Source organism: Podarcis raffonei, chromosome 16 (genome assembly GCF_027172205.1).
Source record: "Podarcis raffonei isolate rPodRaf1 chromosome 16, rPodRaf1.pri, whole genome shotgun sequence".
Taxonomy (NCBI): Eukaryota; Metazoa; Chordata; class Lepidosauria; order Squamata; family Lacertidae; genus Podarcis; species Podarcis raffonei.
The window spans coordinates 10,541,807-10,562,373 of record NC_070617.1 but is presented as its reverse complement, the minus strand read 5'-3'; the positions used below and the strand labels follow the sequence as shown (position 1 = coordinate 10,562,373).

Sequence of the window (20,567 nt, the reverse complement as noted above, 5' to 3'; positions counted from 1 at the left end):
ACAGCACTCTTGTATCATGGCTTCTTCCCCCAAAGAATCCTGGGAGCAGTAATTTGTTAAGAGTTTTGACCTTCCAGAGCTACCGCACTCACCGTATTTTTCGCTCTATAAGACGCACCAGACCAAAAGACGCACCTAGTTTTTGGAGAGGGAAAACAAGGAAAAAAATATTCTGAATCTCAGAAGTCAGAACAGCAAGAGGGATCGCTGCGCAGTGAAAGCAGCAATCCCTCTTGCTGTTCTGGCTTCTGGGATAGCTGTGCAGCCTGCATTTGCTCCATAAGACACACACACATTTCTCCTTACTTTTTAGGAGGGAAAAAGTGAGTCTTATAGAGCAAAAAATACAGTACTCAGCACACTTAAACTACAGTTCCAAGGATTCTCCATGACACTTAAAAGTGAAATAATGGTGCTTTAACTGTATGGTGTGGATGTGACCTGAAAGAATGGGACAAAGTTGACTACCAGAGAAGCAGGAAAGAGAAAACCAGGTACAGTAAGGAGCTTTCATTTTTTTATTATTATGTTTTCTACAGCAACATCATTAAATACAGAGCAAAATTTGCCCCATCCCATTTATTCCCTTCATCTCAGCCCATCCCACCCCAGAGCAGCTATCGGTTATCCACCCCCCACCCCCCTCACTCGATGTTAAGTCGCTCTGGGCCCTGCCCATTTGTATGTACTTTCCTGAAAGAGAGGGATACAGTCAGGTGAGAGGGCCTGGTTGTATTATTGTCTGTTTTGTTGGTTTAAATAACATTTTCTCGCTTAAATACTGAGCAAAGAGAGCAACTAATGAAGAGGCAAATTAAAGTCGCCAGCTTTAAACTGCAAGGACCCCCCACCCATGCTTTTTAATAGCTGTGCAGGAAGGAGCAATGCCAGCTGAGTTTGCCTCCCGACTGAGGCAGAATGGAGAATTTGCAACCACTGAAATGCTCACCTCTTAAAACAGCTACTAAAAGGCACACAGATCCTGGCCTAGAAACTCTAGGATAGCAGCAGACTCAAAGGAGAAAGCTCTCCTGGAGGGGTGGGTCAATTTAGAACAGAAGTGGTGATCTCCCCCCAAGCACTGCTGGACTCCCAATTCCCCATCAGCAAGTCCAATGGTCAGGGCTGATTGGGGTTGAAGTCCAACGTCACATGGAGGGGGCAAGCTTGGCTGCCACTGAGAGAATGGCTCAAATTCCTTACTCTTCTGCCACACATGCCAGGTTGCAGCTGCAGCTTAAAACCTTCACCAGGAAATAAGGCAGCTCCATTTATAGTGCTTACAGGTCTTAACGTGATTTTTAACAAGGTCACACGATAGAGTGAGGGGTTGGGCTAATATTTTCCAGCACTGATTTATGGGGATTATTACAAGGAAGAACTTTAATTTCCACCGTCCATCACCTATACCTTCATGCTCCAAATGCCATACTCCTCCCAGCAGACGGAAAATGCCTGGAATCCAAAGTCCCCTACACTGCACTCCTGTGCATTGGTCTGATAGAAACAGAGACAAACATTCCAGGGAAATTTGTTGTCCAGTGTAGAATGACCCAGAAAGTGCAACGTCCAGCGCTGAAGGCCAGTCATTCCTGCTTCACAATGCCTTGCTATTGCTCAGTCCAGAAGGAAGAGGAAACAGCAAATGCCATGTGCTCAAGTTTTGTTGATAGAACAGAGTAGGTGGTAGTTTTGCTAGCGTGACAGCACCAGCATCCATGACACAGGAAACTAGAGGTAGACTCCACAGCTGCTTTCTTACCCTGGCCCTAAACTATTTTAGGGGGGTTGGAGAGGGAAAGGGCAAAACTGGCAACATCTGTTCTGTGCACAAATGACACAGCCCCGACCCGGCAAAACAACTATGGAAAGAATTCTTAAGAGGCTGCTGTACATAGGCAGAGTAGAGACTGGGGAGGTTGGGTAGAGAAGAAGAGAAGAGAAAAAATGGGGGAGAAGAAGTGCATAAGGGGGGGTTGGGACTTTGAAAAGGAACAGCGATTCCCTGAGGCCAAAACAAGAATGCAAAGCAAAGAGATGGGGAGAAGACGATAACGGGAAAAGAGAGACTTCACATGGCAAAGGGTAACTGTAGGTGCCCTGGGAACTGCAATTCTTCCTTTTCTGGGGACAAACAAATCAAACTGAATTGTTGGGTAATTCAACCCAGGCACAGTTCTCTCAGAGGTTTGCTATAGTACGGCGTAGCATTGCTTATTTACGAGCACTGTAAGAAGCCTCTCTCTGCCCATTCCTTTTTTTTGGGGGGGGAGGGTTCTGAAAGACACAGATTCCTCCTCCCCACCAAAAGAGATACATTCTTAGCATTCACAGGAAGGGGGCACTTGAAAAACATATAGTGCATACAGTATATGCATGAGGAGTGCAGCCTAGGGGTTCCTTGGTGCAGGTGGGATCACCTTATCCTTTACAAGAAGCTAAACTGCTGGCAGAGGAGATGGGCAGATGGCAGAGTTAAGAGCCACACTCACCCTAGCAAACTACAGTTTCTTTTCCAGTAGCAAAGTACAACAACGAGGGTGACAGCAGCATGCTGCAGTGGAGAGGAAGACATTGGCTGTGTGTGCACGTGTGTGTGCATGCGTGAGTGCATGCACACGTGTGAGAAAGTGTGTGAGAAAGTGCACACTGCTCCACACAGGGCAAATTGTGACGGGACATCCCTGTAACCAGGGGGTGGGCGATTCTTCTGCTGTTAGACATGGGGGCAAGTGGTCACAGGCAGAGCAGCACAGAGAGAGAGAGAGAGAGAGAGAGAGAGAGAGAGAGAGAGAGAGAGAGAGAGAGAGAGAAGGCAGAAGGTCGGACGTGGCCCAGGTCTTCAACAATGCAACGTAGGTGCAGGCCAAGCTGATCCTCATGCCAGCAGAGAGTTCCGCCGAGAGAGGTCTACGTTGCTGGCGCTAAGGCCACGGCTGTCAGACAGACTACTGGATGCCTGGAAAAGGGAAAGGGAGACAATGGTCAACATGTCAGAGCAGGGGTGGGGGACCTTTTTCAGCCAGAGGGCTGCACTGCCTTGTGGGCAACCACTCATGGGGACAACAACACATGGCAGTGGTGGGGAGGGCCAGGGGCAAAAGTGGGTGGAGCTATGGGTGCAAGGCATACTTTTGTAGAATAGGCCAGCCACTCAAAAGCCAGGGCTTTATAAACATCATCCCTGGCCCTTGGCTATGTTGACTGAGGCTGATTGGAGCTGTATTCCCACATCTGGAGAACACTGCATTGGCTACCTCTGCCTTGAAGGATTTAAAGCAGGGGTCAGCAAAATTTTTCAGCAGGGGGCTGGTCCACTGTCCCTCAGACCCTGTGGGGGACTGGACTATATTTGGGGGGGGGGAAATGAGCAAATTCCTATGCCCCACAAATAACCCAGAGATACATTTTAAATAAAAGGGCACATTCTACTCATGTGGAAACACTAGGCAGGCCCCACAAATAAACCAGATATGCATTTTAAATAAAGGGACACATTCTACTCATGCAAAAACATACTGATTCCCAGAACGCCTGCAGGCCGGATTTAGAAGGCCGGATCCGGCCCCTGGGCCTTAGTTTGCCTACCCATGATCTAAAGCACCCAGTCTTGGGTGGATGAGTCTGTTTTCTGTGCCTCTGCGTGATCTTTTGATCTGAATGTGCCTTCTCCCAATCAGCCTCTGCTAGGGGTGGACAATTCTGTGGCGCATCTGCACTGGGTTTCATTACAGAGATGCAACATAAATTACTATCCCTTGTATATGAGGTTGCCGTTGTGCTTCTGGATGGGTCCCTGCTCTGCCCTTTCAATCAGGGCTTTGGAAGTGGTTGGGAAAGAACATCCTGTGATTTCTCAGTAACCACACTTCCTTCCCCTACCCAACAGAGAAACAACTCAGAAGGGAGAGAGAGGCAGGCTGGGTTTTGCGGTCTGTGTGTATACCTGGCTTGCCTCCTCTTCCACGCTCTTGTTGAGGAAGTTGAGAGAACTGGCCCGCTTCATCCTGCAGGGAGACAAAAAATAAGTGCCAAAGGAGTTAGGCCTTTTGGTCACTGATCTATGGCCTTCTCTAGGGTTTCAGGCATGTGATATTCCCAGGCCTACCTGAAGATACCAGGGATTGAACCTGAGACCTTCTGCATGCAAGGCAGTTGAGACACAGCCCCTTTTGATATTCACTAAGGGTGTTGCCTTCACACCCTGGTTGTGGGTTTCTCCAGAGAAAAGCAGCTAGCTATATACTGCTGAAACAATAATAAAAAATATTGGGCTGGCTAGACCTTGGGTCTGCAGCACATCCTGCCCACCCCAGGTCCCAAAGCAGAGCCACTAGACGGAAGACTTACCCTGGGTTCCGGGGCTCCTGCGGGCTGCTCCCCTGCAGCTTCTTCACCAGCATCTCGCTGCTTCGTCGCAGGGCGTCACGCAGCTTCCCAAAGGAGCCGCTGCGTCGCAAGGCTCCGGAGCCAGCCTGGGAAGGCGGGGAGAAAAGAAGAAAAGGGATCAGCACCAAATGTCTAAATCAGCATCCTGTTCCCAGAGAGGCCAACCACATTCCTTGAAGGGAAGCCTAAATACAGGGCGCATGGGCCAAAGACTCCCCACACCTTGTTGGATAGGATTGCACTGAAGTGTCCTCCATTTTAGGATTAATTTGTAAAGTTTTGCTGCTTCTTACCCCGGACCACTCAGCCGCTCTGTCTTCTGGGTCAATCCCGTTTTCACACTTGTTGGAGCTGAGGACCCCCTCGCAGTTTGATCGGTGCTCAGAGCGGTTCCCATCCTTCAGTAGTTCTACAACCTTGCTCTGGTTAATAGCGTCCATGCCCTAGTTGGAATACAGAGATTATCTACTGGGGCATCCAAGAGCTAGATGGCCTATTTCAGCCAGCATGGGGGAGCAGAATTTTTTTAATATCCTCCAGCACACGTCCCACTGCTGGAACAACACTGCCTATCCTCAGGGGCAGTGTGTGTGAAACGATAAGTGCTGTTTTGCCTTGCTTCTGCTGCCACGGTCTGCTCTGTCGCCACTGCACACCCTGCCGCATCAAAATAGCACCACCATCAGCGCTGATTTGTAGAGATCTCACCCAAGATCACTCGAGATCTTGCGGAGCACACAAGATCTTGAATGAGTTTGGGTGAGATCTCATTCCAAATGGCTGCGATCTTGCCCCAAATCAGTACTGATGGCGGCAGGACATCCGTGAGCGTTCCACCTGGGGGTTTTCTTCTGTCTGAGGCAGCGGCCTCACCCTGCCTAACATCTGGGCGAGCTCTGCCTATCCTTCTACCGCCAACCACCATGATGCAGCACTTGCCTGCTTACGGGTTTTCTGGGCACACTCCTCCAGCGTCTCTGCAGCCTCCAATTTTCCCTGGCGCCGGTAGAGAGCACCCAAGCTCTTCAGAGTCGTGTTGACTGTGGGGCTGTGGGTGGAAAGGAGAATGCGAAGACAGATAGGTCAAGAGCGTTCTTTGTACCCCTTGCACTTTTGCTGTCCTCTTAAGGAACTTTTCACAAAATAGTTTCCATTAAATGGTCAACTTCGTGTCTTTGAAAAAAATTAATTTCAATCAATTGTCATGTATGCATCTTATAACTGTTCTAATATAATTACAGTTAAATTAGTTAAAGCTACTGTGTTAAGACAGACACACTGGGCTAAAATATGGTCTCAGTTTAAACCACTGGATTGCTTTGCCCAGCAATAGGTCACCAATGCTGTTCCTACACTTTGCTCCAGCCTTTTCTCTGCATTACTGTTGCCAATACTGTTGTACTTGCGTTGGTACTTTTATGCAGAAACTATCTTAAATGATAAGTTGTAAAAGCCACCTGTTAGATCACACAGTTAAGTACCAGTTGCTGGAAACCACAGGAACAGCGAGGGCTCTTGTGCTTGGATCCTGCTTACGGGTTTCCCATGGGCATTTCATTGGCCACTGTGAGAACAGAATACTGGACTAGATGGGCCAATGACCTAATCCAGCAGAGCTCCTCTTCTGTACTTAAGTTCACTCGTCTTATCAAGACAGTCAATGAATCCTAACCATTGTGAAATAAGGAAACTATGTCAGCCTTAACTTGTAGCAGCAGCAATTTCACTCTTCTTCTTCTTCTTCTTCTTAAGCCTCTGGCTTCTCTTTCATTTCAAGCTCCTAGCCCCAACTCAAAGTCAGGAGCAACCTTTTAAAAACCTTTTAAAAAAGAAAGGGGGGCTACCCCTTACCTGTCCACCTTGCAGGCTTTGTACCAGCTGCCATACTCCCCATAGGGGGCGCTGTCTTTCTCCTTGCGCTTCTCCTAAGGGGGAGGCAAGGTTAAAGGTTAAAGGGCAGGGTATGTGTCAGACGGCTTGGATCCAACCCCAAGGGAAAGTCGGGTTCCCTTCTCCCTCCCAATGCAGAGATACCTTGCTTTCCTCTCGCTCTTCTGCATGCATCCAGATCGGCTTATTCTCTCCTACAAAGAACGGTGGTTGGGGGAGAACAGAAAAGAACTTACAGCAGTGAAGAACCTGACTTGAACCAGGGCAGACCATCAGTCCACCTTGTAGGACTCCTCAGGACATTAAAAATATTTCTTGTACATTTGCATAATTATAAACAAAAGTTTGACATAAATTTGTTATAAATAAAACACGATCGGGGGGTTGGGTGGGAGGTTTATGAAATATCCACATTTCAACGCACCAACCAATTTGCCAGTCACGCTCTCCCAGCCTAATCCACACCACAGGGTTGCTGTGATGGGGAAAAGGTGAGAAAGGGGAGAACAGCTTGAGCTCCTTAGAGGAAAGATGGGATAGAAATATAATAACAAAAAAATCATTAAAATCATGTGGACAATCATGCCAGCCCTGCCAATCAGCTGGTGGTCAGCGCTGGCAAAGGGTATGTTTTTAGCGGTGCTCCTGATCAGCTGACTGACAGCAGCCACAACCCCCCTTTTGTCCCAGCTGTGTCTTTTCCTGCCCCACACCTGATGTGCATAAAATAAAAGGAAGCAACCCTCCCCTGTACACATTTAGGTCCCACCACCTGTTCCTGCACTCACCATTGACTGAGCCAAACTCTCTCTCGTGTGCTCGGGTCAGGATCTCCTTGTAGAGGGCCTCAGCGTCCTTGTATTTGCCTTGTTTGAGGTAGCAGGAGGCCTGTGGGGGCATATTCTGAGGTCAGAGGAACAGGCTGTGGCAACAGGGACCAGGAAGCATCGATGCCTAGCATAACTCTATGAAGTGCTGTCCTTTCTCTTGCAGAGAGAAGAGGCAGACTGCACAGACCAGTATTCAACCCAGCTGGTCAGTCAGGGGATTAACCTGCCTTCCAGTGGCATGGTCAATGATTGCAAAGAAAAACAGCAGAAAGACACCAATCAGGAGTAGGCAGGGGAGGAGGATGAAAGGGCTCCAGGGGCACCTGGAAGTTGCCTTCCTGCCTCCCACCAGGGCAAAGGCACTGATATAACTGATGAGCACTATGCAAATCAGGGGCTACAGAAGCTGCCATTGTCTAGGAGACATTGAACTAAAACTCCCATCACCCCCTGCTGGCTGGGATTGCTGGGAGTTGTAGTCCAACAACATCTGGAGGGCTGTAGTGCCCCGGGGCGTACAGCAAACATCACACTGTTAATGTCACAAAATTAATACAAACTTTAAAGCATTTAATACAAACTTTATAGCACGCTATCAGTGTTCTTCAGCCTTGGGTCCCCTGTTGTTGGGACTAAAGCTCCCATCATCCCTAAACATTGGCTAAGGTGTCGGGGATGATGGGAGTTGTAGTCCAACCAAAATCTGGCATGGAAGAAAATTGCTTAGCATAGATTCCACCCCCTGCTTAAACCATCCCCACACCCCCAAAGGTTTCTCTTGGACTTTTCCAATCAGCCCCTCTCACCAGGTTGTTTTTAGTTTTGGCCACATTGGGGTCATCTGGCCCAAGGCGAGACTCGTAGATCTCCAGGGCGCGGCGGTAGTAGTACTGAACCTCCTCGTACTTGCCCTGGTTCTGGCAAAGGAGAGCTAAGTTGTTGAGCTGCTTGGCCACATCTGGGTGGTACTTCCCCAGCACCTGGGAGGTTGGGAAGAGGAGACACTGATCACTTAAAAAGAAAGAAAGCAAAGCTTGCCCATATTGCCAAATCCCAGTTCCCAGTGCTGATCGCCCAAACCATCAATTTCACATAGGAAATTACTTTAAACCAGATCAGGCAATTCATCCCATCTGACTGGCAGCAGGGGTTATTCCCTGACAATGCCACTGAGGATTGAACCTGGGACCTTCTGCATGCAAAGCAGATGCTCTACCACTGAGATATGGCCACTCTTCCAAATAAGATTCTAGTCCTCAATGTTCTGAATAAAGGAAGACAGCAGACAATGAAGAGCGGGGTGGGGGTACGGAAACAAACAGCCTGGAAGAGACAGGGTTAAATAGAAGCAACTTGTTTAAAAAGCGCAGTGCATGTATTTAAATTTTTGCCAAGGGAATATGACTTTGAGCAAAAGGGTGGGGATAAAGATCCTTGACAACAGAACAGCAACAAAGGTGTGGGGAGTGGGGAGGGTGATGCCATAGCCCACAGGCAATGGCTCGGCAGGCCATGGACTTATCAGATCTTCCAGCATTTTGTTTTAATAGTATTGTTTTGTTTCATATTTTATTTGTTTATATGCTGAACATTTCCCCCACACAGAACAGGGTAACTTGCATCAGAAAATTTTCAGTTTGCATTGGGGAACCATTACGATATCCTAAAAGTGATCTAATTTACCATGTTCATTTTACTTGAATTTAGTACAAGCTAAAAACTTGATCACTGAGAAGTCTGCCTTATATTGCGTTCATAGTTAGCATCCATGCATTGTAACTGATGAACTTTGGAAACTGCAAATTTTCTGCAGAAAAAGAAAGCACCGGGGTGGGTGGGATATGCCCCAAGTATTGCTGCCTGTAGCGGCCTTCTTTAAGTACCTTCTCTCGGATCTCCAGAGCCCTCTTGCACAGCGGTTCCGCCTCCTTATACTTGCCCCGCTTACCGTACAGCACGGCCAGATTGTTGAGGGTAGCAGCCACCTAAGGATGAAAAAGTACATTGTACAACTCAAAACTCTAAGATATGATTGCTGTGTGAACCTCTGAAGTCTACTTCAAAACAGGATATCACAGCAGGCTAGCAGATTCAGGGGACACGGGTGGCACTGTGGGTTAAACCACAGAGCTTAGGACTTGCCAATCAGAAGGCTGGCGGTTCGAATCCCGGCGATGGGGTGAGCTCCTGTTGCTTGGTCCCTGCTCCTGCCAACCTAGCAGTTCGAAAGCACGTCAAAGTGCAAGTAGATAAATAGGTACCGCTCCGGCGGGAAGGTAAACGGTGTTTCCATGCGCTGCTCTGGTTCGCCAGAAGCGGCTTAGTCATGCTGGCCACATGATCCGGAAGCTGTACGCCGGCTCCCTCGGCCAATAAAGCGAGATGAGCGCCGCAACCCCAGAGTTGGTCATGACTGTACCTAATGGTCAGGGGTCCCTTTACCCTTTTAGCAGATTCAGAATCAAAGGTGATCCATTAAAGAAAAAGGAGGCGAAGAGAAGATCTAAAGTAATAGTCCTCATCGTTATCAAGGGGGAGGGGGAACCTCAAGCATCCAAATGGTTTCTGCTAGAGGCTCTGAAATGATTTATTTATCTAATAAAATTTATACACTGCTTGATTGTCTTAAAAAAAGACCTCAAAGTGGTTTGCAAAAAATCAGGGTGCTTACGGCAGGGTGGTCCTTTCCCAAGGTCTTCTCCCGGATGGCCAAGGCATCATTGAGAAGATGAGCAGCCTCCTTGTACTTATTTTGGTCCCTGACAGGAAGAAAAATAAGTTATTATTTTGGCCAGAGAGAATTCCAAAGCAAGGAGTGCCTATTACCAGTTCAGGCTGGAGCACCAACTATGCCCTTTCCTGGACAGAGGTAGCTTAGCCACTGTGATTCAATGCGTTGGGAACCTCATGACTGGACTACTGTAATGAGCTCTATGCAGGGCGTCCCATGCGATTGGTCCAGAAGCTGCAGTTGGTGCAGCAGGCTGTGGCCAGGGACCTGAGTGGCTTTCCCTGACCCATAAGACTGGGCCCATTTTTATGGAACTGAATGCTCTGAATTTTTGTTTCATTTGTTTTTAATATGCTTTTACAAGTCTTTAGACTGCTGTTTTATTGGTTTCAGGTTGTACTTTTGTTCTGATTATATTTTTCATTTTTATATGGTATAGATTAAAATATATATATGAAGCTGTTTATAAATGCGATTAAGAACATAAAATGATAAAAGCCCACATCTGAATGTACAGTACACAAAAGGCATGGGGTACAGTCCTTTCTAGACTGCACCATGTCAGGCCAGGGGGTGGCTTCTGATCATGTCTGAATACTGTTCTCCAAGGAACTTGGAAAGCTAGTCATCTTCCTGACAAGCTAACTTTCCAAATGCATGGAGCTTTTCTGAGCTTCTATTCTTTCAGCTTAAGAGAGCCTGCAAATAAGCAATTCAGTAACGGCAGCCTAAAGCGATACAGTCTCAGCAGGGCAGCTCCACACGCTTTCTCTGCATGTCCAAGTTAGATCTAAGGTCAAAAAGCAGTCCCCTGCCCTCAGCCCAAATCAGCCAAGCCTCACACCTGTAAACCAGAGCAAGAATATTCAGCATGGTAGCCACATCAGGGTGGTCATGTCCTGAGGTTTTCTCAAGATCCTCCAGTGCTTGCTTGCAGAGTGGTACAGCCACCTCGTAGCGCCCCTGGGAAGCATATTGGATCACCAGGTTGTGGAGTGTCCGCAGCCGTGCCGGAATCTCATAACCACCATGTTGGGCTGCCGCATCTCCACTACCATGCGTCTGCCCTGCAGAAATACATTGGCATCATCAAAGGGGGTGGGATCTGCTGCCCACACCCTCCACAAAGCAGTTCTTCAGTATGCTATACATACACACTCAAAGCAGGTGTATATACACCTGCAAACACAAACACCTACACACACTTAAAATGAATAGGCGGCAGGCTTAGGACAGAGAGCTAGCAGACTTCTCCACATAATGCAGCATCATCCTATGGAATTTATATAATCACAGTGTTTCATGGCTGGAATTAAGAGCTATGTGAGGGAAGAGAAGTCAGCCTAAGAATTTGGTAAATGCACGGGACAAGGGGCCTGAGTTTGTATATTCTCCTCTCCTCTCCCTTCCCTCCCCCTTTTCACTTTGTGTTGGGTCTTTTAATGCTGTACACATGAGGCACAGGGATTGTCTTGTTTGCTACTGATATGTAAACTGCTCTAGCAGCCTTTTCAGATGAAGAGCAAGGCAAAACTGCTTTCAAATAAATAAATGATCATTTCTTTCTTCTGTCACGAGTATATTAGCCAACCTATCTGTGGTTGAGATATTGAAAAGTATTTATGTTTGCTAGACATGGGGTGATACCCAACTAAGTTTTATTCAGAGCAGACCTACTGGAATTAACAGGCCTAAGTTAGACATGTCTATTAATTTCAATGGGTCTACCCCAAGCAGGACTAGCACTGCCTACAACCCTGAACATTTTTAGTTTCCTTAAATTTTGGTTGAATTCCAACAACTTTAGGGTTTGCCCATGCCTTGTTCTTTTTACTCCAGTACCTGTGATCATCTAACTTGAGGGTGGGGGGACTCCTGGCCTTCTAGATGTTCCCTCCCTCCCATCACCATGCTGGACAGGGCTGATGGAAGCTGGGAGAGCAGCAACATCTAGAAGGCCACAGGTTCCCCATCACTAATCTATTTCCCTGGTGATATCCCTAGCTGGCAAACCAAGTCATTATTATACAAGATATTTGCTCCTAGGTAAGTCTTCATTTCTGGTCTACTGACGTTAACAATGATGATGACTCTGAAACAGAACACTCCTTCCCATTCTAGCTTTAAGGAGCAAGCTTCTAGTCTTCATGCAGTTACTGACAGCCTGGACTGAAATGCTGCAATCTGAAGGCCACTATCTCTAGTATTCTGACTCCTTGCCGTACGAACTGACTTGCTGGATCAGAATGGTCTACTTAACCCAAGGTAGCTCACCTTGTCCCTGGTCATCATCATTCGGGAACAGATCATCTAAGGAGTCTTTGCCTGTCTCCCTATTCTTCTCATCCTGGGCAGAAAGAAAAAAGGCAATCAGGGCTTGAAACTCTCCTACCATTTCAAGGGCAAAAGGAAATAGTAATAATGCCCAGCACCATCCTAATCACCAAAGCTCACACCTCTGATTCAGTCCTTGGGGATTGATGAACCTGCAGTGTTCCACTCCCAATTTGCTGACACTTATGTATAGCAAGGATGGGGGAACCTTTGACCTGTTAGATATTACCAGACTACAACTCCCATAATCCTTAATCATTGTCCATGCTGGCTGGGGCTGATGGGAGTCTGACAACATCCAGACAGCCACAGGTCCCTCGACCCCTGATTCAAGGTAGATGCTACTGTTGAGAGGGCTGGAGCAGGACTTCTCTTTACCCATTTTCTCCACTCCATGCCTAATTTTATATACTTCTATTATGTCTTCTCCTACTCGCATTTTCTCTAAACTTAAAAAGCCCCGAACGTTGTAGCCTTTTCTCACAGGGGAGTTGCTGCAACCTGTTGGTCATTTCCGTTGCCGTTTTTCTGAACCTTTTCCAGCTCTACAATATTCTTGGTGAGGTGAGCAGAACTGTACACAGATACAGGGCTCTCTCAGGTACAAGGACAGTGGAGGAAGAACACAGCCACTGTGACTTTTATTTTATTTATTAATTACATTTTTATACCACCCTTCATCCAAGGATCACAGAGTGGTTTACAATATAAAAATACAACAGTACAGAAAATACTAAACAAAAGCAATACTCCCCCCGCCCCACAGTTTAAAAGCCAAATGCCTGGGAGAACAGGATGGTTTTGCCTGGTAACCTTATCGTTCACAAATCTGTCTGCCTGTGTTTGTTTTTGCATCCAATTCAAGGTGCTCATATTAATATTTAAAGCCCTACATGACTTAGGCCGCAAATACCTGTAATACCGTCTCCTTCCCTACAGATCTTTCTCGGCTGCTGAGAATGGCAAAGGGGGCCACCTTGGCAATTCCTCTGCCCTCAGAGGTTTAGGGGCCTTTGACACATGAGTTCTGTGCTTTTAAGACACCTTATTTGTATAATGTTAAGTTGTTTTAAATTGCTCTTGTGTTTTAATGCTGCAATCTGCCTTGGGACCTTCGGGCAAAGGGCAGGAAACAAACAATCAACCGCTTTTACAGCCATCTAGGTTGGTGGACATCATAAGTGCAGCTCATTCTCTAAATATGAAGGGTCACGAGTAGGAGAGTGCAGGGTTGAGAGAAATCAGAAGAAGAAAAAGAGAAGGCTCACCGATGGCGAAACATCATCATCAAATTTCTTAATCTGGTTCATGAACTCCAGGTGCTTCTTCTCCTCCTCCAGCTGGGCCACGGACTGCTCGCTCCGCTGCAACTTCTGCTGGGTCCCAGCCAGCTCATCGCGCAGCCACTGGTTCTCCTGCACCAGGCGCCGCACCTGAGCCCGCAGCTTCTGCTTCTCCGACTCCACCGCACTCAGGTGACTGGAGAGGGCAATGATCACCTGTAACCGGAGACTTAGTGTGAACACAGGCCTGTGAAATTCCAACTAGGAAAGGGGACACAGGTGTCAAAACCCCAGGAACCCTTGCGTTAGCGACACTCTGGCCCTCCAGATACTGCTGGGACTCCCATCAACACCAGTCAGCTCAGCAGGCACCGAGTCATCCAGTCAGCAAGTCACTCAGTTGAAAGTTTGCGTTAACTCTTTATTAGTAAAAACATGATCTTTGCAGACTTGCTGAGTGCCAGGCCTAACGAGAGCAGCCATTCATTCCCTCTAGGCCTTACTCCACGAAACTAAAGGTCTCCACCTCCCCACAGCCGTCTAGATCTCCTCCTCTCCAGGGCTTTTCCCAAACAATCGGAGACTGCGCCTGCGTGCAGCCAACCTCTCCTCCATGCTTTTCATGCCTCTTCTGGTTCTGGGAGACAAGGGGGGAGAGGAGCTTGTCACAGCAGGTGGGAGAGACACCTGTGACTCTTCACCAGCCTGACTTATCTCTGCCTCTTGGCCTCCCTCATCCCACTCTCCTGCTTCAGCTTCTGTCTCTGATTCTGAGCTTCTCTCTGCCACAGACTCTCCCAGCTCACTAAGCCCCGTTACCTCTTCAGCTCCTCTTCCCAGTCCTCTTCCTCTGACCACTCATTGTTATGCCGCCACCACTTCCCAGGCTCTCAACCGTCTTCCCTTTGTGGTTCCCCAGCTGGTTCCTCCCACCATTTCTCTGCATCCAAACACCCAAATGGCCCACAGGGTTCCTCATCCCTGAACTAGTGGCTGTTACCTGAGCCTCCCCAAGGCCCAGCTCGATGGCTTCCAGAGATTTGCGCAAGAGGCTGGCCTTCTCCTGGGCAGCGCTAGTTTCGTGCTGCTGCTCCAGACGGTTGACGGTGTCGAGAAGGGCGGCCAGCAGCGAGTGGTGCTCAGTGCGAAGTGTCTCCAGGCCTTGCACCACTGCCTTGGTGCCCAACACAATCTCATCCTGGCTCATCTTCTCCAGCTTCTCCTCACGGGGGTACAACATGGTCGCCATCACTGAGCCTTCGCAAAGCGAGAGAGAGAAAGAAAGAAAAGAATACGGTGGAGAGAGTTGGAATAGGTCCACTAAACCAGGCTTGTTTTATTTGTTTTAATAATGATCACTCTTCCTTTCAAAGTAGGTCAAGGTAACACACATGGCCCCTCCTGACAACAATCCTGTGAGGTAGGTTAGACTGAAAAAGGAAGCGCAGAAGCATCGCACAAGTTGGTTTTCTTGTCTTAGAGGAAATACATGACTTTTGCTGGTATACGAGTGCGTGTGAACAAGTGAATTTTTATGGATTAAGTAATTATTATTATTATTAATAAAATTTACACCCCAGCCTTCCACCCCAAGGAGCCCATGGTGGCAAACAGACAAGCAATAAAACAATGAGAACTTCTTAAAAACAGTTCTAATACAGATGGAAACTGGGATCTTAATCTCTATTTAAAAGGCTTGTTGGAAGGTCATCTCTAGCTAGCAGGATGAGTGGTCAGTGATGATGATGGGAGTTGTAGTCCAAAAACAGCAAAGTTTGGGAAACCCTGCTCTAAAGCCTAGGCACATGAGAAAGAACATTACTACCTGCTATTCCCACATGGGGGAACCACTCGTACCCTTAGGCGGCAATCCTAAAACGTACTTACAAGGGAGCAACCCTACCATCAAACAACCACAGTGGGATTTGACTTCTGGAGTGCAAAGGACTGTGCTCTAAGTGACCCAGATGACACCTGAGCTTTGCATACCTGCGGCAAGGATGTGGCACAGGGTGGGGTTTAATTTGAGGCCAGGCTGAGCACCAGAACCTGTTAGGTATGCTTGAGTTCAACTTTGGAATGGTTGTCGTTACAACACGGGGGCGATGAGTCACAGCCCCATCATGAATGAGGAAAAAGGTCTGGCAGAAGGTGCAGCTGCCACCCCCCCCCCCAGCATTTCAGGAATCAAAGAACATCAGAGCCTGTTGGATCAGGACAATGGCCCATCTAGTCCAGCATCCTGTTCTCACTGTGGTTGTCCAGATGCCTATGGGAAACCTGCAAAGCAGGACCTGAGAACAAGAGCACTCTCTCCTGCAACTGGTATTCAGAAGAATCACCGCCTTTGACTCTAGCAGGGGTCAGCAAACTTTTTCAGCAGCGGGCTGGTCCACTGTCCCTCAGACCTTGTGTGGGGCTGGACTATTTATTTATTTTTTGGGGGGGATGAATAAATTCCTACACAAATAACCCAGAGATGCATTTTAAATAAAAGCACACATTCTACTCATGTAAAAACATGCTGATTCCTGGACTGTCCGTGAGCCGGATTTAGAAGGCGATTGGGCCGGATCCGGCCCCCATAGAGGCAGAGCATAGCCTCCATGGCTAGCAGCCACTGATAGCCCTCTCCTCCATGAAGTTATCCAATCTTCTTTCAAAGCGACCCAAGTTGGTTGCCATGCCTTCCTCCTGGGGGAGCGAGTACCACAGTTCCACTATGCGCTGCGTGAAGGAGGGCTTTCTTTCCCCCCAACTGAACATTCAGCTTCATTGGATGTCCCCAAGTTCTAGTGTTATGAGAGAGGGAGGAAAACTTTTCTCCGTCCACTTTCTCCACGCCAGGCATGATTTTTCTAAACTTCCATCGTGCCACCTCTTCCTCTGCCTTTTTTCTCCAAGCTCAAAATGTCCCAAATGTTGCCTCTTTCCTCATAGGGGAGTCACTTCACCCCCCTTGATCTTCTCAGTTGACCTTTTCTAATTCTACCATTTTTGAGATGAGGGAAAGGAAAAGCGGGAGGGGCGGGGAGAGAAGGGGGGCAGAGAACCCCCCCTTTTTCCTCCTGTCCGGCTGTCATTGCATTTCCCGGCTCCCCCAGTAGGTGGCTGGCTCAGGCCCCAGCAATCGAGACGCAATGCGGCGTGGAGTCCCGTGCCCAGCAAACCAAACCGAAGCCGCAGCGCAATAGGGATCGCTTTAACCTCTCCCACGCACACGCAGGATAGAACCAGACACACTTCTTTTCCCTTTAAGTTACCAGACTGCCATTTCTAAGAACTCACTTTGCCCGTCTCTACTTGATCTGAAAAAGGGCTGAAACTCAGAAGTCCTTGTATCCAAATGATGAGAACTGCACTGACCCCTGCCCAAATATGAATGAAGTGTGCTCTGTTGCCCCCCTCCCCAGTCATATCTGTTTATAAAAGGATTTCTCCCTCTCAGCCTACCCTTTTATTTTCAATCTCCTTTCCATTGCCCTTTTAACATTCTCTTTATCAAGAGGAGAGGGGAAAGGATGAATGATGGACTGGTGCAACATAACATCCCCGCCCCTTGAAATAAGGAAGGAAATGCTTTCGGCCAGAGGTTTCAGAATCTTTCAAGGAACTTTGGGCAGTATCTCCCATTTTATAGGATTTGCTATTTACCTAGGGCAGATACAGAAGCAAAAAAAAAGGAGGGGGGACACAAGAAATATCCACCCATCCACTCCACATCACAAAGGGCAGGGAAGCTTTGCATATCTGTTCTTTCACACAAACCCACCCACCCCAGTTGTAAAGTATTCTGCAGATTTGATTTTCCACTCTGGGGCTTTTTTTAGGGCAAAAGTAGAGACCTCTGTACTCTTTCCATCTTTGATTTTGTTTAAAGGAAATCCCTCTTTACCGACAAACAAGCATGTCCGTCATTTCAAGAAACTGGATAGTCAGGATTTCTGATGAAGATCACAACAAAGAAAAAAAGGAAGAAGCAAGACCTGAACTTCTGAACAGATGGGCCTTCCTTGCTGTACGATCACACAGGCTCAAGGTGCACATATATACATATACATACACACACACACACACACGTTAGGCCCACACAACTGTAGAGAAGCACCTCCAAAATCAAGTGTAAGATGCAAGGGAGATATAGCCAAGTCCTCAAGAGCCTCCTATGTGCCTTTTCCAGAATTCTTGGCCTATAAAAACACCTTTTGTCCAGAAACTCTTCCTTTTAGTCTTGGGATTATTTCTGGGAATTGGGGGACATGGGACTACTTTGTCATTCCACCCTCTCAAATTTCTCCCCTTATACTTGAGTTCTTTCCACAGCATTGAAATGGTACTGACTCTGAGGCCTTCACAGATTTTTTTTAAAGAGTTGAGGTTCCACTCCCCCTAACCCAGCTTGTTTCTGTCCTCTGATGTTCAAGGGATGATCCTAATTCATTCAATATTATCTGCTTCATCTTCTCCCCATCTCCAATCAGACTGGGTTGTCTCCCTAGCCTGATCTTCAGTCTGGTAGTCTTCATGAATTATGGGGTTCACCCCTCTCACCTATTCCAACCACTCCTTAAACCTTTAGGAGGATAATCTCATTGATTGAGTTACCTCCTCTATGCCTTTGAGGCGCTGCAGAATCCCTCTAATTTATTAGGGGGTGTTTCAATCTTCCTGCTTTTCACCCTTTCTTTTCCCAACTTCTTAACCAACCCACTATGCCTCCTTTTCTTTCAGCAGTCTTTGCCCAACCAGTTAGCAACATGCCTCCTTCCTCCTCTGCAGGCCTTGACTGTGCTCCTTCAAGGTACATCAAGTCTCTCCTCTCTTTGATCATACTGAAGGTAGGGTACGACCTTAACCTCTATTTTAACTTGGTGGAGATCCTATTGATGCCTCCCACCCTCTTATGGTAAGGCAGGAAGGAGGGTGATTCCCTTCTCCTTCATCACCTCCCTAGACACCTGTCTCACTTTTTGAAAGGGAACTCCTTGCTCTTTTGTTTATTTTTATTTAGGAGTATTTATACCTGCCTAAAAACCAAAGTTCCCAAGGTGGTTTATATTATATATTCAAAAAAAATTAAAACAGAAGGCGATGCAAGTCACCACAGCAGAGCAATGATGTATACAAGTCTCCATTCCTCTTCTCTGGTGGCCCAGCAAATGCCCTTCTGCAGGTGGATCTCCTGCTATTCAAATATCTTCTCACCTTCACACATCACCTATATAACACCCCCCCTCTCTCCTGGGAGCCTCCATCTCTTCCTTCTGGGGTAAAAGTTTCTGAAACTCCACCATCTTAAAGGGGATTCTCTACTTCAACTCCAGAGGCATTTTCATCCATGATTACTTTGTGGCTGGGGGGGCGGGGGGAAGAGTGCCACACTTTACGTCCGTCATCCTTTCCTTGAAGGGGGGTTGTCTCAAATCAACCCACAAGGTATCCTCACTCCCCCCCCCCGAAGATACACACAATACATTAGGTCCCATATTTTGGACACTCTGCAGCCACTTGCTACAATAGTGCCCCTCCACTCTCTTTTTATCGAGAGAACTCTAATAACTTCTCTCTCCCTCTACTCTATTCCTGCTAGCTGAAGATTTGCAAAAGCCTCTTCTGACATTTCAGTGTTTATGAGGGACAAGGGGTCCCCTCTTTTACCTAACCAACTACCTTCCTTTTGGGGAATAATTCTCTCCTTTTCTTGAGTACCTCTTGTCTTGAGAGGACTCACCTCCTTACCAACTCCTCATCCAGCTGGTGGAAGGAACCCCTTTTGGTTTAGAGAGGCCCTCATCCTTTTAAGAGTGTCTAATTAGCTCCCCCCCCCCCAACTTCTGAATACCCAACCCTGTCTTTTTTTTTTTTTTTGCTGTGTGGGGGAATCCCTTGCAAGGCTCCCCTCTAACCTCATTCTCCTGGGTTGGGAAAACTCACCCCTCCATTTAAGGAGGTTTTGTCCTTGCCCACCCCATCCCACACCCCATCTTTTTGGAAATGCAAAGGAACATCTATCTTAGGTCCCTCTCTTTTGTCTGGGAGAACTCATCCCCCCCCATAATGTGTGTTTCTGCGGGCACCTTTATGAAATTGGTGGAGGTCTCCTCTGCCTGCCCCATTGGGCTTCTTGAGAAGCCCTTATAACAAGCAGAAGGAACTCACCCACCAGGCGGAGGAAGCTTTGAGATGGAAGGACCACAATTTACTTATGGGGGGGGGGTAGCAACACCATACATTCCTCTGCTGAGGGAATTCACTCACCCACCTGGCCGCCCCCTCATCTCCATCTTCTGCTCAAGTATCCCACCAGCCACCTCGCATTTCATCCTGGGGGGGCTGTCTGAGAGGCCACTACTCACTTATATCCTGGGCAGCCACCCTCCCTCCTTTTCACCCTAAAGGGGGGGGCTCTCGGTATGACCCCCACCCCTTGTTTCCACCCTATTGGCGTGGGGGGGAAGGTTTTTACATGGCAGAAGGGAGATTCCCTGCCCAACCAACCAGCCACTCGGGTAGCTTTTTGCTTGGGTGGGGGGGACACAAGATGATTCGACGAACGACCACCCACCCACCCCTAATTTTCATCCTATAGGGGGATTTTACTTGGGGGGGGGGAGGACGACTCCTTACCTGACCCCCCTCCCCTCACTTACTCTCGGCGCGAACCCCCACCCCCTCGTTTCCACCAGATATGAGGGGCTCTGCCGACCGAGGAGGCCCACCGCCCACCGCCCACCACCTCAGCACCACAGCCGACACGACACGACGCAACGCACCTGCGCGCGCCGCCTTCGTCGCCGCCGCCACCGCCGCCGCTTCTGCTCTTTCTCCAGCCACCGGCGGCCTCACATCCTTCCCGGCAGGCACTGCGGCACCGGCAGCCGCGCGGCCCCGCCCCAAAACAACCGCCTTAAAGGGGAGGGGGCAAATAGTGGCCGGCCGGGAAAATAGTGCCGGAGGACAAATCAGGAGTAGCGCCGCCGCCGCCGGTCCTGCCTTGCCGCCTTAAAGGGGATGGGAAGGATGCCTTGGGTTCTCTTTCCGAAGTTGTTACCAGTTTAACTTGGTGCTTTTCCTTTTGTATCTTTAATAAGTAAGTCCTGGCGCCTGTTT

General features: G+C 48.1%; 1 protein-coding gene across 1 annotated transcript; it reads right to left on the bottom strand.

Moving 5' to 3' along the window:
• Positions 1-504: 504 nt before the first annotated feature.
• On the bottom strand, positions 505-20,353 carry KLC2 (kinesin light chain 2). The gene is made up of 16 exons (XM_053368503.1): positions 20,231-20,353; positions 14,458-14,714; positions 13,443-13,673; positions 12,115-12,187; positions 10,685-10,907; positions 9,781-9,868; positions 8,993-9,094; positions 7,916-8,089; positions 7,068-7,167; positions 6,424-6,473; positions 6,241-6,314; positions 5,329-5,437; positions 4,683-4,832; positions 4,351-4,475; positions 3,947-4,007; positions 505-2,959 (listed from the first exon to the last, which is right to left on the bottom strand). The coding sequence occupies exons 2-16, from the start codon at positions 14,704-14,706 to the stop codon at positions 2,879-2,881; spliced, it is 1,890 nt and encodes a 629-aa protein (XP_053224478.1). The 5' UTR covers positions 14,707-14,714; positions 20,231-20,353; the 3' UTR covers positions 505-2,878.
• Between the last annotated feature and the right edge of the window lie 214 nt (positions 20,354-20,567).